Source organism: Babylonia areolata, chromosome 3, assembly GCF_041734735.1.
Source record: "Babylonia areolata isolate BAREFJ2019XMU chromosome 3, ASM4173473v1, whole genome shotgun sequence".
Taxonomy (NCBI): Eukaryota; Metazoa; Mollusca; class Gastropoda; order Neogastropoda; family Buccinidae; genus Babylonia; species Babylonia areolata.
In genome coordinates, this window is record NC_134878.1 from 16,431,774 (window position 1) to 16,450,923 (window position 19,150).

General features: G+C 39.1%; 1 protein-coding gene across 4 annotated transcripts in view; it reads right to left on the reverse strand.

The window, feature by feature from the left end:
- Positions 1-7,412: 7,412 nt before the first annotated feature.
- The window catches only part of LOC143279773 (polypyrimidine tract-binding protein 1-like), a 39,658-nt gene continuing 27,920 nt past the window's right edge, over positions 7,413-19,150 (reverse strand). For all 4 annotated transcript variants that reach the window (XM_076583916.1, XM_076583915.1, XM_076583914.1 and 1 more), the window contains 7 exons: positions 17,772-17,805; positions 16,957-17,049; positions 14,634-14,731; positions 13,781-13,899; positions 12,439-12,513; positions 11,782-11,845; positions 7,413-11,154 (listed from right to left, as the gene is read on the reverse strand). In XM_076583916.1, the coding sequence (XP_076440031.1) occupies positions 11,086-11,154; positions 11,782-11,845; positions 12,439-12,513; positions 13,781-13,899; positions 14,634-14,731; positions 16,957-17,049; positions 17,772-17,805 (552 nt within the window). In that variant the 3' untranslated portion in view covers positions 7,413-11,085. The remainder of the gene's footprint in view (positions 11,155-11,781; positions 11,846-12,438; positions 12,514-13,780; positions 13,900-14,633; positions 14,732-16,956; positions 17,050-17,771; positions 17,806-19,150) is intronic.

Consider the following 19,150-nt stretch of genomic DNA (forward strand, 5'->3'; position numbering starts at 1 on the left):
TGTGGGTGACCAATCTATGAGTCCTGGGCATTCCGTTCCACCCAAAGTCATCTCTACCATGAAGGTACTTCCACATTTTATGTATACACAACCATTTTGTGTTCCAAGTCGAACAAGGAAATTTATTCTGATTTACTTCAATGACTGATGGGAGGGTGGGAGGGATATTCCATTGCCGTCTGAAGACTGTGATCACCAGTTTTTGTTTATCTGCATAATTTACTTTCAGTTTACGGTTACTATGATGCACTGTGTTTATGCCATGATGTCTTGGAGTCGTTCAGAATGGTCAGACATGCAAACCTGATTTTTGTCAGAGAAACGCAGGAAAGACAGTGAATAATACGGATCAGACACAGGTGGCAGAGAAGCAGAAATGGTACGGACCTTGTTCCAAAAATAATCTTTAAAAAATGTTGAAGGCGATCTGAACGGGGAACAGAATAGGGGAAGACAGTATATTTCACTTTGCCCAGATGGGAAACTTAGCTCTGCAAACGGCAAGGACGGGCACAGATTGGAGAATGCAAACGAGCGACGACATTAAACCTGGCAATGACCCATTAGTGATCTGACTGGTCTAACTTGGATTAAAACCATCCTTATTATCAGCCTAAGATGCAGGGTACGGTCGTGCCTGTGGGTGGGAGAAATTAACAACTGCTCCAAATCGAAATCCTGAGACACAGATATCAGACAAGTGAATGAACTCAGTGGAAGTGGTGTCAGTAATATTAAAGTTTCCAAGAATAACGGGCATGCCCCTGTCAAAGTTCACATGCTGCACAAGGTCTGGAAACTCTTGGAGGATGGGGAGAGGGTGGTGGTGAAGCTACGAGGTGGAGGGCAACGGATGAAACAGAGAGAACTAAAAGCAGTGATGTGGAAGAGAGACGGGTGGACAAATGGGTCAGTCCCAACTCAAAACGAATGGGTTAGGTATACAAGTTGCAGTTACAAGAGGCCACAGAGTCTGGCGCTATGCCTCCACCCGGGCTGAGACGTGCCGAAGGAACGTTGAGAGGCCTGAAGCCCGGGTCCCACACCAACAATATTTCAGCTTCATCCCTCGCTTCTCACAATGGCAATGCAGAAACTAAATGTCTATGATCTATTCCAAATCAGTCACTGATGACTGCATGTTTCTGAATAGTGCCGACGGATCGTGGGTGGTAGAACGCAATGACGAAGGTCTGAGATTTAGAACAATCAATGACAACTGAAAACGATAATGAAATTTCAAAATTAATCTTTTGAATGCACCTGTGCTTAGTCTTCTGTTGTTGGGAAACGATAAACTGCGGACATGACAGTGACTGTTTCCTGCTTTCCCTTTCTTGAGTGTGTTTTCTGCCAATGTCGAGACATGAAGTCAAGCAGTCAGATCCGAGAAAGCGAGCAAAAGAACAGATGATGGCGTGTGTACAAAAAAAGTTCCTAGCCACCTGTATGTTCGATTTTCTGTTGCCGAGTGTCAATCCCCTTGTAAAACATGCGTCGGTGCACGTGAGATAAAGAATTAATCCACGGGAAGCCAATGAACCGTAACTAAATGGGTGAGTTCACAATGACCATGAAACCAACAACAAAAATCCAACATGACAACACAGTTTTTTTGTTTGTTTGTTTGGTTTTTTTTAGCTGACAATTAGTATAGACTGCAAGATTCCACAGGCAGACACGCATCAAGCCCGCCAACAAAAAGAAAACCAACTCAGAGATATACCTACAATACACTCAGTCTGCGGGCCGTATCACCTTCAACCGACCATTCGCTATTCCCTTTTTTCTATAATTCTTTTATTTGTAGGAAGAGGACTGAGGAATTTTGTTTTATGTCCCGTCACACATATCGAGAACAGAAGACATTTTGTTAGAGTATTAATGTATAGATTTGAGTATTACCGTTTAGAAAAGGAGGGAGGTGTGGATGAATGGTGAGTTGGGGGAAACTGGGCACACGAGGCTGGAGGAGGGGTGAAATTTGACGGAAGAAAAATTTATATGTATACATACATACATACATATATATATATATATCGTTTGTTTGTATATTTTTGTCTACTTTATTCTTTTGAGTTCAGTTTTGTTGCCGTTTTATGTCCATTGTTTACTTATTTATTTGTTCACTCGTTTGTTTTTCACTTGTATGCCACACACACAACGCTCTCAGTCGTGTGCGTGCCGCACTGACACACACATACACACAAACACACACACCATAAAAAAAGGAAGGCTAAAAGAGAGTCCTTATAAGCTTACTCAGTTCTTGGATTATTCGCTGAACTTCGACACGTTTCTGTTGCGGTGAATACTTGACTAAGTGACTGAGTTTGCTTTGAAGAGACTGGCAAGCTGATTCTGGCAGAGGAAGCACAATGATTTTACTCGGAGTCAATAGTGATTGTAGAGAAACGCGTTCGCAGCAGTGACTGTTTGAAAGCGAGACTTCCCCCCACCCCCACCTGCAAGAAACTTTCAACAACTGTTTCACAAAATCACTTGTCTGACCTGAAGTCGTAAAACTGTTGTCTGCTTTGAACAGATAAATGTTAGCCTTATCTCCCTTGGTGTGTCATCAGTTCAGCAAGTGCTTTGAATGGCGTGAGGGTGCATGTGTGTGTGTGCAGAATATCTTTATAAATCTGCAATCGAGCGAACACCCACCATAAATGAAACTGAAATAAAATATATTAAAAAAGAAAGACAGAAAATGCGTGCTTTCAAGTTCCCATCAGAAGCGAGAGAAACTGAGAGATAGAGTGTGTGTAAGTTGGGAGAGAGGGAAGATGGCGAGCAATGGCATTACGCCAGCACATTTTCAAATGTCTGGCAAACACAACGCAATCTGGGGTTTAAGATCCCTACAGGCACAATCAAGACCCCAGGACGTCCTCCTTGAAACACCAGCAAAACGTCACCCACAGACGGTCAGGTCTCATCCACTCTTTGAAATCTCTATGAATTCTTGAACATATACACGTGTTTTGAATGCATTTCGTATGTTTGTATTGTGGGCTACATGTCCACGTGGTAATTTCTCTTGAGATACAATAAAGTTGACGTGACCCCGAACATCTTTCCCAACAACCATGCCTCCAATGAATGAACACCACTAAGACCCTAAAACCTCAGCTTGGCCTGATGGGTGAGTGCCGATAGGTCGTTACACTCAAACCCTGTCCGGAACAGCTTGAGCAAGTGGACCTTCCTGCTGACGAAAATTAAAGATTGGAGAACTCCAGTTTGAAATATGGCAAGCCAGAAACCCCAGCTACAGAAACTGGAAGGAATGCCATGACAAATGAGTGGGAAAATCTGTATTTAAAATTACTCGTTGCTGCCATGTTATTTGGATGATTTTAAAGGCATGTTTTCCAGCCGGCTTTATCAGTCGAACAGGTAATACTCTGGATCAGCTAAACGCCAGCCATGTTGTTCATGTTGATGCGAAGCATAACCACCTGGCCTCTGGTTCTTCAACATTCTAAAATGTTACTGAACAGCATACACAGCATGTTTGTTGCATTTATCGTCGTAGTTGCTTGTGTCATAACGTGCACATCTTCTTTGCGCTGGCTTGACGGGATGAATCAACCAAGGGTTGACTAAATTCAAGACTAAATTGAGAGTATCCTATGTGAGATCTTAACAAGGTATTTACGTATCTGAGTTTGTCTTCTGGTCTTTCCCTTGAGGAGTTATCATGCAGTTGCCCCTTCATATTATGTGGTCCACACGTGTCTTGTAGATTCTAGTTCTTGTCATGTCAGTACTAAGGTACTTCTGTTGGAAGGAAAAGTTCCTGCAATCAAACACCAGTTGGAATGATGCGTTTCTGGGATGAAATTCAATTCCACATTTTCCTTCACTGGCTAAAAATGTTAGTGTGTAAAGATCATATGTCAGACTTCAGTTTAGGAGGGTAGTTACTGAAAATCATTTATGGTACCCTGTGGAACATTCTTCACAACCAGTGCATGGTCTGATGCTCCCCAGAAAACCCATGTTCTAACCGGACCCATCATAAGATCCCAATTCATCTTAATGGACCTAAAAATTGTTAAGCTTTCTAGAGAAGCCTTTGAGAAGTCCAAAATTGGGTTGGTTTTCCTGTCCAGACTGATGATTGACCAGATCTCTTTTTTTCACACTGAAACCATGGTGAATGTGTCAGATGGTACATGATCCTGAAGCTGGCAGCACAGGCCAGGTGAGACTGGGCAATAACCTGCATGGTGTTTTATGTTTGTGTGTATGTGCAAATGCCACACAAGATAGGGCATTCTGCTGATTTGATAATCTCTTGAATATACTCACACATTGACAAATGTGTGATTCAGATGAAAATCCCAAGTCTTTCTTCTGAACACTTGATGTTTGTATGAGCAAAAGCTACACAATATAAGGTGTGTGTACATGCATCCTCCCGATTTCTTAGTTTCTTGAATACACACTCATAATCATTGTCGAATGAATGCTTCAGATCAAAATCAGTCTTTTTGAACGTGGGTGATGCACTTGGAGTAACATGGCATGCAGTATCAGTCACACTAGTCAAATATGGTGTGGTTGGGAGGGAACGGGTGAAGTAGTGATGCACATGCCTGCTGCTGTGTCTTTCGGACAAGAATTTATTTGCAGATGAAGGTATGCATGTCCAATGCTGGGTCCTAGTCTCCTCACTAATGCTCTGTTCACAATACATTTTTAAAACATTAACTGTTATGCTTATCTATTGAATAATTAAGTCCCTGAAGTGTTAATACCGTTCTAGAGAATTTTCACTATCACGTACAAGTATTATCTTGTGTATGTGTGTGCCTGCAAGCACATGTGGAGTGAGATCTTGTGTGACAATGTAATCATTTACTTGGAAAACATGAACTCCAGCACCTCTTGCCTATGTCCTAAACCTGTTAAAGTGGGAAGACACAAAATATTTAAAGAAAGAAGTTTCCAAAAGAGGGGTCCACATTGGTGACATAATTGATGTTACTGCATTACTGTAGGTGCAGGCCTGATGGATAAACCACAATGAAATTTATCACTTTCTTTTGATGTTTCATTTATGATTTTTTCCCCCAAAAAAATGTTCATGTTGTCATCAATCAGAGAATGCATGCAGAACATTGTATTGAAAGAGTTCACATGTAATTGGGTCATATGCCTGTTAGTGGTGTTATACACAGCAATCTGAACAGAATCACAAAATGTCTATCATGTGATGCCTAATCAAAAGCTTCTACCTCGATCCTACTATACAGCAGCTCTTTTCCAGCACTAGTACTGTTAAAAGCCAACACCTCGTGCAACAAAACAAAGTGGAAAAAAAAAATCCTGACATCCTTCAATTCTAATAATTATTAGCTTTTTTTTTCTTCCTTTTTTTTTTCTCTTCTACTTGACTTCAGTTTGTACTTGATGGGACTGGACTGTCATAACTGGCTGACTGATAGCAAAATCCTCCAAACTCTGCAATTAAATAAACACCTGCAGATCTGAAAGCATTCCTCTTCAAAATAAGAAGCTCCCCCATCCCCTATCCACATAAGCAATACAGCTATTGGTTAACAAACGTTCTTAACCCCTAGGCTGCCTATATGACGAGATAACTCGTCATGGCAAGCATGTACGCTTCACTGCCACAATGAGGAGATAACTCATCGAAATATTCGGACTTTTCCCTGCTTTGCGTTCAGTTCGTTGACAAAAATACTGGTAGCTTTAGCTTGGGGAATCATTGTGGATTCTATTCATAGCTAGAAACCCCATCTACGTCATGAGGCAGTTGTTTATTTGAACGTTTTGGTTGGGTTACTGTCCCAGTGTTTGCCTGGCTCCTCTCCTCGCTCACTCAACAAAATGTCAGACTGACGCCGTGCTCAAGACATGCGATCGTAGCGAACTAAATCAACCAAGATTGCTTTCTTTTGCTGATGCTCAGAAAGAATTGAAGCGTAAACTCGAAGAAGACAGTGATGAACATTTATAGGATGATTTGATAGAAAATAAAGGGAGCAATCAAGAGAGTAGCCAAGATACGACTATCAGTGACTGATGCCGGCTGTGCAAACCTTAGCAGACAGAAAGTGAGTGAATTATTAGCAGCACAGTGTGAGCAATTTTCTTGGCACTCAGTCAACGCGATCTGATGAGAACTGGATAAAGTGACCGTGTGAGAGGGGTGAAGAGGAGGGGGGGTGGGGGGGGGGGGGTGGAGACTGAGCGAGCGTGGCCTCTCATCCACATTATCACTTGGAGAAGTCACAATGCATTTTTTTTTTTTTTTGTGGTTCTAGTATGATTTTGTGTATGCAGATATCCATTTGTCCAGAAAATATATTTCAGTGCAAAATACCTGACTAATGTTAGTAATGAACAAGTTGAAAATGTGACAAAAAACAAAATGCTGATTTCAAAACAACAGCATGTCTACTAAAAATACATAAAATGGGAAAACATCATGTGTTTTTGTGTTCTTTATTCATTTATCTTTCAGAAAAAATATACTTTTATGGGTCTTTCTCCAATAACAAAGAGCACAGAATTTTTTGAAAATTTATACCCGTTTTTTGTGTAAAAACCCTGGCAAACAGATTTCACTTAAATCTTATTTTCCTGGCAGCAAAAGGGTTAAAGATTCCACAGTTCAAGCCATGTTATTGGTGTTAAGGTAATTTAGTTAGGCAATATTGTGTGGGTGAAATACAATTTTTAAAGTGGTAAGGCCCGTTCATTACCAGGATCTACTAAGATAACCAGGTAATGTGAAAGACATGTGCATGTACAGTTTGTGTGACAGAACACAATGTTTGGGAAATGTGTGACTGAACAGTTAGGAAACAATTCCGTCTTCACCTCTGGTATCCTTTCTTTTTTGTGGTACTACTATTGTGATTGTAAACTATATTAAACCAAGTCAGTGGTGTATGAATCTGATCAGAGAAGAGTCAGGAAAGAGGAGAAGAGTGCAGAACAGAAAGTTTATTGACCCATGGCCAGACAAGTTCATGAAGCATGAGAAAGATGGTGGCTAAAGCTAAACATACACAACACACAGTAGATAGTATTAGTCACTACACAGAGCCAAGCTAGACAGCCATAAAGGGGGGTGGGTGGAGGAGGGAGTTCCTTGAGGAATACAAGGTGGCAAAACAAATATTCAACCGTTCAACGTTGAGTCATCAAAGGAACAAGATAACACAAAGTATCAATTAACAAATACAGAGAAAAAGTGAATGCTAAGCAGAAGGGGGAAAAAAGGTGTAAACATATATAAATATATACAGCAAATATAGCCCAGAGAATAGCCAAGATTAGATTCTGAAGAACAGTGATAGCTGAGAACTCAAGTAGAATAGTAACAGTGGACAGAGCTTGGAAAAAAAGTTCACTTTAGACATCACACGTTAGGTCTGAAAGTTTTATTACAAAACCATAATATCAAAATGACTGCAATAAACAACGTCAATTTTAAATTATTCTCCCTCAAGTGGTTATTTTACAACCTGGGTTCAAACTGTGAGGCATGTCTTCATGTAAGGCTGCAATGTCCTCGTAAAATCTGATAATGTTTACAATTTGCATTAACAGAAATGATCTCTGAAAAACACAAAGGGTACAAAAATATTTCCTGCAGATGAAATTTGATCCCTTGGATAGGCACATACAATGAATAAATAAAAAAATTAATTAAAAAAAAAAAAATTACATGAGCCTGGCCAGGTTTAAACCTGTACGCCAAACAGTGGTCTTGGCAACTGTTATTCATACTACACAATTTGTAGCTTGCACATGAATTCGGTATGACCATTACACTATCAATAAAGGAAACTATCTTTCTCTTGTTTTTCCTGTATCCACATGCATAAATCAAATGTCATACATGAAAAACATAACAGTAGTTGCAGGATCCATTTTTCATGCAAACAGTATACTGCCATTTGGCCTTCAGGTCAAACTGTTCACAAGCTGGTCACAATGCCAAAAAAAAAAAAAAAAAAAAAAAAAGGTAGTTTATGTGCAAGCTTAAGTACTGGCATGGGATATAACTTGACCAGTGATGGGGTAAGGTTAACAAATAAATCTATAGATTGTTTTTGTGTGTGTATATATCTGAAAACAGGTAATTGCAAATGTTTTCCCATTTCCAGAACTTGATCTTGTGTGCAAAAGAGAAAAAAAAGTTATATCTTGGACATGAGCCATCATTACCCAATCAAATCTCTCCAGGCAATAACCATATACATGAATTCTGATGACACAGAAAGGCAAAAAGAAAAAAAAAAAAGGACAAAAAAAAACTAGACACTCTACACTGTGTTGAAGTCTATAAAACACACGAACACCCAGATAATAATTATCTGTAACACTGTCACAAAAAGGAAAAGGAAAAAAACCAAAAGTGGCACATGCTAACATTTCTCTCTGAGCTTCATAATGCTCAGAGCGTATCAAATGGTTGCAAAAGACATTCAGTCCACAAAGTCAGAATATGCACAGCTGGTCAATTCAGATGCTGATCAACCAACCATACCTGACTGAAAAGTTTCAAAACTAGCCACAAACATATTTTTATTCAAAAGTTACATAGAAGAAATCAATAGAAAATAACAATAGCTAAAGAACAAGAAACAGCAGCAGCAGGAAAGAAACCCACAAAAGACCAAGAAGAAAAATACACAACACACATAGAGTGGCGAGGATGTTCAAGGACCACGCCCATAAAGGCAAAGGCAAAGAAGTTTGCCCTTTGCTCAGAATGAGAAAAGAACAGATTTGGGAAGCAAATGAAAATGTACTACTGCATGGTTGAGTAAATATGCATGCATGTCAGATGCACACACATCTAATCAATGAGGATGAAAAATATTCCTCTCAGTTGATGCGCTGTGTTAAGAAAAAAAATCTATCGAAAAGAAGAAAAAAAAGGTAGCAATGGAATGCCAAGTGTACAGAGTGGCAATGTACTGATCTATTTTGTCCAAGTTGAGAATGGAAGCGTGTACTGCAAATGCTGGGATAAGACAGAAGTCTCAACAGAAAGCAGAGATGTCAACCATTGCTATCATAAAAAGACTGCCACTTTCTTCACACTAAAGACAAATACGAGTGAACAAGAAGTTACACACTGTGTTATTCGCACATTTAACACCCTGATCTTTAAACCTTCTGTCTGGAGAGTTTCTTAGAGCCAAGATGAAAAGTGTGGGAATTGGATTACATATATACAGTAAGTCACACATAATGAACTTAACTGTTGAGAAATAAAAGGGAAAGGGGTGAAAAACCCAATCAAAAACACAACTGTTCTACTGATATTATTGGTAACTCATGAATGGATGATTTTACAGGTGATAAACACATATCAACATAACATCAAACTTCAGCCAATATCCAACCACCCCTTGCTCCATGGGTTTTTCTGTTCCCAATCACTATACATTCTTCATCCTAGGCCTAACAGCCACAAAAGTTGGATAAAAATTGGACCGTTAATTTTTCCCCCTTTTTCCAGCTCACACTACTAAAGCAGAGCCTGACTGCTAACTGCCTATTTGCTTCATCTCTTCCATAATCTGTTTCATTTGGAGGTGAATCTGCATACAAGAGGTTGGTGTGAAGGGGTCACCGAAAGGATTTCCAAATTGATTGTTGCAGAAATTTATGGTCACAAAAAATGGAGAGATAGATGGAATAAACAAGAGCAATCTGCGTGACAGGGAAATTCTAAGAACTTCTGTCATCTATATTTCTAGTGCCAGGAAACAAACATGTATCTCACTCTCTGTCAAAACAACTTCAGTACATTTATAATAATTTTAAAAAAAAATAAAAAAATAAAAAAACCCAAAACTTTTGACTGGGCCACCCTTTCCATCATTTTGAGGCATTGTTAATTCAAAGATCCTTTACTACACAAATAATTTGACATCACATCCTTTACTACACAAATAATTTTACATCACAAAGTTTCCCTTAAACATAACATTGAAACATTTAGTTCCCACAGAATTAAGAAGACCTAGGGGAAAAAAAATCACTGGATTTTAAAACCCCATAACACAACAAAAGTGTCTTTCTGATAAAACCCTCAAAACCCTTCAACTGTAATACACAAACCAAAATTTTCAGTAATTAAATGTGCTGTTGCTGCCTTGAAACACACATCCACACACACTTTTCTTTTCAAACAGGAACTTAAAAATTATATTTAAAAAAAAAGTTAAAGAAAAGGAAAGAATACAGAAAAAATATGTGGTCACCTCAGAAAATACAATGAAACATTTTGGTCTGCACTTTACTGCACATCCCCACTGGTGCTCTTCAAAACTGAGGGAAGAAATGAAGATATGATTTATGCAAATATGTTCATTAGGTACAAAATGAAACATTTCCAGACAATACAAAGTGGATCAGAAGTGTGTTTGCACAAGGTATTTTTGGAAATGTTTCATCTCATTGTGAATTCCATTTTATATTTCTTTTTGACATTTTGTTTTTGTTTGGTAGGTTGGTTTTTAAATTCTGAAAAGAAAATGAATCATCAAAATCCCCGACTGTTTTTTGGCTACCACAAGAATATTGCAGTATTCCTGACAAACAATGAGGGAAGAAATCACCAAGAAAACCACAGGTCATACTGCCTCAGATTTAAGTCCTGCTGGAGCATGTTCCCATTATGCAGGCAGTCATGGTATTCTAAAGGGAGGTGAACCATTCATATTCATGGCAAGGTTTCTGCTGCACATGGCAAAATAATGATCCTAACAAAGTTATTAATCTAAAGGGGAGAGAGAAGAAAAAAACCCAGAAAAAAAGAAAACAAGGCACTTAAAACTCCAACATTGCTGAGAAAAGAACAAATCAGCCTGGCTGCTGAAGGTGCCACAATTAAAACTGGGGATGCTACTCTTGCCATGTGGAAGGCCATGTTTTCTGTGCCTTGGTAAAAACTAAATGAGCTCAGATCAACTGTTCAGTTTTAGATTCCCTGGGCTTTAAAGTCTTTGTATCAATGCTATGCTGTAGATGACAAATGACAAATGTCTGCACTTTTCTGGGCTGCTTGGGCGGCGCTGTTTAAATGGTTGACTTGGAGAAGGAGACCCTCAGATGACTGTTCTCCCCAAGCTGAGTGTTGTGCATCCCCTGCAATGAAATTTGCCATACTTTAAGTGTACCACTATCATTCAATCCATGTTTTCATATACATATATGCATCTGTGTGAGAGAGTCATTATGATCCATCACAGACCATAGACTTCTGTTTCCATCTCGGTTCGATTTTTGCTGAATGCATATCAAATGAGAAACTATATATTAAAAACAAACTAAAACAAAAAAACATTATCCAAACAAACAAAAAATAACCCACACATCTGATTAAAGGCAAATAAGCAGTTAAAGCATTTGTGCCATTTTTTCTCAATACCAATAAAACCAATGAGACATATTTCCAGCCTTCTATAAGGATGAACTTTCATCAACTTGGGTCAGAAAACTGAAGAAGCTGTTTCAGGGATTGCACTCATCACTTTTAGAACTGATTGGTTTTTATCAAAAAGAATTAACAATAAAAATAAAGGACCATATGGGTGCTGCTGGCAGAGTTCTCAGAACCAAATGAGACAGCTTCCTTGGAGACCAATAAAAAAGTCAGAGTGGGGGGCAATACATTTAGTCATACAAGCCATGGTTCAACCTGCGTGGGAAGACTGGCCATTCATAAAAGACCAACATAATTCTGCCCTCTCTTTTCTACACACACACACTTACAATCAGAGCGTGAACAGCCTCGTCAACGTTGTCCATCTGAATCAGTGCCATCTTGCGATCCTTCCTGTAAGTCAAAATATAAATTACAGTTTAGATACAGGTCTACAGCCAAGTACCTGTTCCTTAAAATGGACCAGAAAAGAGAACCATATGAAAATTAAAAATGACATAACTGCATGGCTTCCAACAGAAAACAAACATGTCCATTTCTTCCACACATTACTTTAGGTGACACCATAATGCTCCAGTAATGGCTGATGCAGATGAGCATGTTCACTGGTCGATGTTAACTCGTTTTGTGAGACAAGACCATACAGGTCAGATTGTGAAACACGATCCTCTCACTGTAAAGTTCTTCCAACAACTGCACCACTCTGTTCATTTTAAATATATACTTTTCTTTTTAAAGAGCAAAAAGGGTATACACAAATCACACTCGTTACATAAAACATGTATTCATGTTTACATGCTGTTGCATATCTATATGCACAGTCATTCAGACTAGATACATCCGTTTGAACTGGAATGTCAATCCTAAAAGATGGTGACTGGAAGATGTCTAGTTATAATCAGTTGTCATATGGCAATATCTAAAACCTATCAAGAAAGAAGATGGAGGCAGAGAAACAGAGAGTGAGAGGAGAGAGAGAGACTTACTGGAAAAATTTGAAGCCCTTGACAGTGCCGTAATCCGAGAACCAGTTCTGGATCTGATCTTCAGTCACTGATGCTCTGTCACAATACAAAAACAGAACATTAATCTTGAAACTGAAAAAGCACATAAAAAAACAACCCCCCAAAACCCAATGATTCTAAACAACCTCAAGTACATATTCTTCAATCCCTCTCCCTCCAACACACAAAAACACACACAGGAACAGGTCCCCACCTTTCCATCTAATCTATTAAGTACATTTAAAAAAATAATTTTTCAAATCAGAAAATTAGCATCCCTGGTGATAGGAAGCGTTAAAGCATCTTTTAACTTCTGGTGGTGACACCGTATCAACTATACTTACTACACAACTGCACAGCGCCTGAAGCTCAATAAATGCCCACCAACTTTTCGCTGACCAAACTGTCAGCTATCCTAGCACAATTTTTTTTTTTTTTTTTTTTTTTACAATAGTCAAGCCTTTTAAAACCCGCACCTGTTATTTACAGTGTAGTATACTGAGATAGAACAAAAGATGGAAATCATAATACTAACAACACAATAACAAGAGCAGACAAAATATCTGCAGAACACCAGTTTTCACTAAAACATGCAGGCAGGTACAAGTGACACAAATTTAAGGTGAATAAATAATCTGTGCGTTTTCAACTTCAACAGGGCTTTTTCACATGAAAAATGATGAGGGAAAGGGGATGGGACAGGTACAGTACAGTCATATAACAGTCATTCACTAACAGTTTACCATAAAAATCATATGGATCGTATCGTACGAGTTTCATTTCTTAATTTGCTAACACTTAGAATGCGTTTTTATCAGTGAAAGTTTTGTGCTGGAATGCGAATGTTTCCATCGAAGGCAGCCAGCATCAATTCAAATCTAAGTTGTAAATCTTTTTCTCCCAAATGTATTCTTGTCTTTATCACAAATGTTCCACTTGGAACCTGCAAATGGTTCTGTAAGTCTCACAACACAAATAATATGACGAGATTTTAAATAGCACAGATCTGGAAATTGTTATTTACATGAATAATTATTCAAGTTTATTTGAACTCTTATCTTAAACCACAAAAATTACTTGTTCACATGCAGTGAAGATATCAACAGTGTAGACAGTGTAATCTAGACATGATCTCATGACCTTTAGTATCTATTCACCAAACTGACTTTGCAAACCAAATAAAACATTTGAACACAAACAACATTAAATACAGCAATAATCTAGAACACATACACACTTGAAAACCAAATTTAAGGAATATCCAGATGCACTTGCATCACTGCAAGCATTTGCCCTCATGTTTACACATCAAAGGGTTACTTACGGAATGTTGGACAAATGCAGGACAGTTGAGGGAGGGAAAATATTCTGACAATTCTTGGATCCTGGACGCTTGAATCTGTGCAGCGGAGAGTTGACATAGTCCTTGGTCAGACCAGCATCCTGTTAGTAAATATTAAAATAAATAAATAAATAAAATAAAATAAACTAAGATGGGATGGGAGGGGATAGGCGGGAGAGAGAGAGATACAGAGAGGGTGTGAGGGGGCATGAGAAAGAGATATGAACAACTTATGGCAGTTTCAGTTCTGTACTGCAAAGATTCTCTCTTCCTTACACATAAGGGTTGTCCCTAACTGTAGAAAAATCCATGTTGATAGCAAAAAACACTAGCAGGCAGAAACAATTACCCCCCCACACCCCCCCAAAAAAAGAAGAAAAAAAAAAGGGTGGTGCTCTCACTGAAGTGACATACTCTCCCTGGGGAGAGCCGCCTGAATTTCACACAGAGATATCCGTTGTGACAAATGAATATAATGATAATAAATACAGCTTTATGCAACAAATTACGAACTGTACTCCCCCTTCTTGTCAAAAAAAGACCAGTACCGAACTCTTTGACACTTAACTTCATCAAGTTACAAACATTTAGACACAGTAAACATTATGTATCCAAATAACTTCATCTCAACCTTCCTCAAATGATGGCTCTGAAAGACAAATTTTATTTCAACCCCCAGGGACGTCATTGCTACTTTAGTACTGCAACACATCTGTGGAGTCAAGCAGGACCTGTAAATCAGTCAGAATGAGGCGTAAAGAGGGAGTGTGTATATGCATATAATTTTAGGCAGTGTCTGTGACATATTTTATGTTCATGACAAAAGTGAACTCACAGTTTGTCCCTCCTTTGGCATCTGGACAACATTGTGACGAGACTGAGCCACGCGGATGTTCTTGCTCCACACTCTCACTTTGTCCAAGTATGTGATGGCTGCACACAAGTATCAATGCACTAAGCAACATATCTCTTTTATCCATTCTGTTCTCCTCATAACTCATCTCAAAGCGATTTACTGTAAAACAATTCAAACTAAAACTTGGATCAGTTAACTGCTGGCATGAGATTGGGAAATTGTGATTGAGTCTGAAAGGTGGGGGGCCAGTGGGGGGGGGGGGTCCATGGGGCAACGCCTCTGGTGGGGGTCTGGGGGCGAAGCCCCCTGAAGCTGAAGGTTTTTCTCAATTTCAAACCTTAAAATCTGCACTTGTGGGCCACCAATGCTGCTGAGGTATTCCAACCCACAGAAGACAAAAAATCAGTCCAATTCTTCCAAAACTAGTGTTTTTGCTTCCAAACCTGTAAAGTCAGCCTTGGGGGCATGATTTTCAAAACTGTCTCATGCGCACGTGCGTATGTGTGGTTTCAATGCAACGCTGTGTGTGTATGTGAGAAAGAGAGATAGACAAAGAGATTGAGAACAGGGGTCGGGCAGGACATGGGAGGAAAGAGTTAAAGTTCATTTATGTGCTTTAAATACAACTCTGTGTTAAACCCTTTGTGTGAGTGAGTGAGCGAGCGAGCGTGCGTACGTGCGCGCGTACCCACAGCCCTTGTGGCCTGACAGGAACTGATGGAGATTGCGTGCACTGGCATTTATGTGTATCTGTGCGTGGAAGTTAAGTTTTTTTGGTGGGTTTTTTTTTTTTTTGGTGTTGGTGTGTGTGTGCGCGCGCACGCGCACACTCTCATGTCTGTGTGTGTGTGTGTGTGTGTGTGTGTGATCGACCGCATGTGTGTGCGTGTGTGCTTTTCACAGTGATATCAACATGCGTGCCATGTAGGGATCGCCTTTCGTTATCGGCATTTTGACAACTTCAATCGACCGATAAGAAACTTTCTGACTTCGATTTTGGTGCTCTGACAAGTTACTGGATCGCCTCTCAAGGGGTCAACAACTGACGCTTTCGGAAGAGCATTCCGTTTTCGTTTTTGACAGATCGGTAAACGAAAAAGAAGGGCCCATTGGCTTTTTCTTTCTTCTAGAAAACGGATGCTCCATTTTTAATGCAAATCTGTAAACAGATTTACATGCCTAGACTGAAGAGTTACACCCGTACAATCTGACACCAATCACACTTGGCCTTGCCCGCGGTGTCAACTTTGTGAATGGCATCGCCTACCCGTAAAGCTATTTTTTTGTTCTTCACTTCTATTTTCACGATCTCATCTTGGCCAGACACCAGTTCCACTTATTATTCACTTCTTTATCGATCTCTGCTGCAAAAATCCTCTAATCCTTTGTGAGTTTTCTCATTTTGTCAATGACTGAAGACGATCGACGAAATCAGGTATCTTTCCAAGTCATGAAGCCCGCGAGCGAGTTTTGTAATCCCGACCGAATACGAATATGCTGAATGATGACAGAGGAGCAACGGAACACTTATTCTCAATTGGTTAGCTTATCCTAACACGGGGTATTTTAGCAAACGCTGTGGGTCTGTCTTGTCGATCGACCAGTCGGACAACGTTCATGCAACCTTTGTGGGTCAGAAAAAAACCTGACCCCCCCCACCCCCCACCCCCCGATTTTCTCAACAGATTTACGCGAATCTCAAAAGTGGCCTCTGGAGCCAATTTTTGGTTGGAAATCCGACTATAGTTGGAAAAATCTCATGCCTGAAATCAATATTTTGCTCTTTTGCACACTGACATGTTGATATCTTTAATGCGGACAGGTGAACTTTTGTCAAAATAACACTAAACAGTTGTAACTGATAAGCAAATTACATTCCACTATCACATTTTCCTTGGTCAAAAAAATTTTAATCTCTAGCAGGCAAGAACTTGAAAGCTTTTAAACACACACCAATGAGAATTCCTAAAGATGCACATAACTAATTCTGTTCCTTCCTCCTGGCTACACCAGATGTAACAGAATTTACTGGTAAGTTATGTAACCAAAGAAAATAATGTAACAAAATTTGTGACATGGACAACAACTTTCGCAATTCACAAGAAACCATCTGTGAGCAAAGGTTCAATTTCAATAAACCAGCTTTCTGTTTATTTCCTCTCTCATCAAACTGCCCTATTCATACTCACTCCCATTTATGTCACTTGCACTTTCAGAAAAGGACTGATGACAAAGGAAATAAAAATACCCAATCAGTTCTTAATCTAATAAAAAAAAAAAAAAATGTAGACAGAAATCTTACCCATCTGGGCCTGCTGGGGATCAGCAAACTGCACCAAGGCGTTGTCCTTCTTGTTGAACAGGATTTTCACACGGTGCACATCACCATACACGCCTGGTCATGCATCATAAAGTATTAGATAACAGGGTCTGACAGCTCCACTTTCTCTGTGTGCATATCACGTTGGTATTTAAGCTACTTCTACATCAAACGACACACAAAGTTGAACATAAACACTCAAGCTGCTACCGTTTAAACACAGAGCTAAGAAATTTCTAATCAAAAGTCACACGAGGAACACTAAGACACAACATGCCAATTTAAACATTATGCACAAAATAAGTGTTTTTGTTTCCTAAACAATGATATATGAAACAATGCAAATGCTCCCAAAATTACGGTATCAAATTTATTCAACAGAGAGACATATATATAAATATATATTATTTACAATGTTGCAAATCCTACTACAATCTACACACTCAAAGAACATTTAATATGGACAGCAGTATACTGATAACTGACACATTGTAATGACGACTTTTACACCTATCTCTATGAAATCTGGTTTCTTCTCTTTTATTTTAATTTTAATCAAATACTATCAAATAATAGTAGAAACAAACAAAACAGAATGCCTGTGTATGTAAAATGCAATGCAAGATACAAACACAAGTCTGCTTCTTTTGTTACATGCTATTCACATTTGCATTACATAGGATGATGATGTGCAATGACTGACAAGCTATCAAATAATAAATTATTTAATTCACAACTGCTGGGAGAAGAGTATTTTGTAGAGCATCCTAAATGAAGAAAAGTGCATGTACACATACCAAACAGGTTAAAGAGAGCGTCTGTCGAGACGTTCTACAGTAGAGCAACAGCATGAAAGGCAGAGCAAGAAGAGCAAGGTCAAGGTCAGTCCGAGCGAGAGAGATTCCACGTGGGGGCACCAGGATGAGTGGGTGGGCAGGGAGAGCGAGAGAGAGAGAAAATACATCCTCATTAGCTACGCTCACCCTTTTCCCACAACACACCTCCAGCTCAAAATGGCATGTCACACAATCCACATTACAATGATACATAACACAATGTCACATCATAAAATCAATATCAAACACGAACAGTTCATGGCTTTCTCATTAACGAAGAACGTCTCTAAAATATGCAGGGTAATGTTGTGAGACTGCACAAATCCACAAACACAAAGTAAAAATCCAGAAATATTCATTTTCAGTTTTATAATTCAAATAAACTTAGAGCATAGACGGAGAGGGGGTGGGTGCACAGAACCCTAAAGGAGTTAAGGAAAGGGAAAGAAAAGGGAAGGCAGAAAGGGATGGATGTGTGGAGTGCAGGGGACGTGTTTTACTTTCTGAGACAACCACAACACAGATATTTGTGCCCAATAACCCCATGCAACAGCTGACTGCTATTTCCTGGCTCCCATTCTGTTTCATGCAGTAGAATTAGGATTCTGAAAGATTTGTTTCTTCAGAACATCTTCAGTCAGCAAAGAGAAACCACAATCAGAAGACTGCTAGCTATGTAATAGCTATCAGTATGCAATGATAAAGGTCAAATAACTGAAAATTTGGACACAATTTCATGTGATATGAATCCAGAACCTTTCATCCTTCAGGCCAGCAGACTTCCTGCAACTGAACTAATTCTCTCATCAATGAACTAAAGGGAGACAGCCAATAATATATGACCAACCCTAATCCTACTGCATAACATATGTGATATAATGAAGGCATTCACAGGGATGTGACAAAACACCACCACCTGCAATTTAAAATTCCCCACCAAGAGGATAACAACAATCACAATGACCTTACCGGCCTTCTAAAAGCACAACAAAATGACCAGAAGCATACCGTTAATATATATATATAAAAAAAATAAAGAAAGAAAGAAAGAAAGAAAAAGCTCTGGTCAAATTTCATGCTTTGTTGGGTTTTTTTCTTCTGGTCTAACATGCTCTTCATGCTTTTTTGTTTTGGGAAATTTTGCCTCATCTCAGAGGCCGTTTTCTTGATAAAACCATATCACCCCATTACGAAAAAGTAAACCACTGAGCTCTTCTCAATGAGTACTGATGAATCCATTGTCAAAAATGCATTTAAAAGCTGAAGACACTGCCACAAAAAGAATCATAAAACTGAAAAAAAAGAAAAAAAAAAGAAAAAAGCCTGGAACCTGATATAGG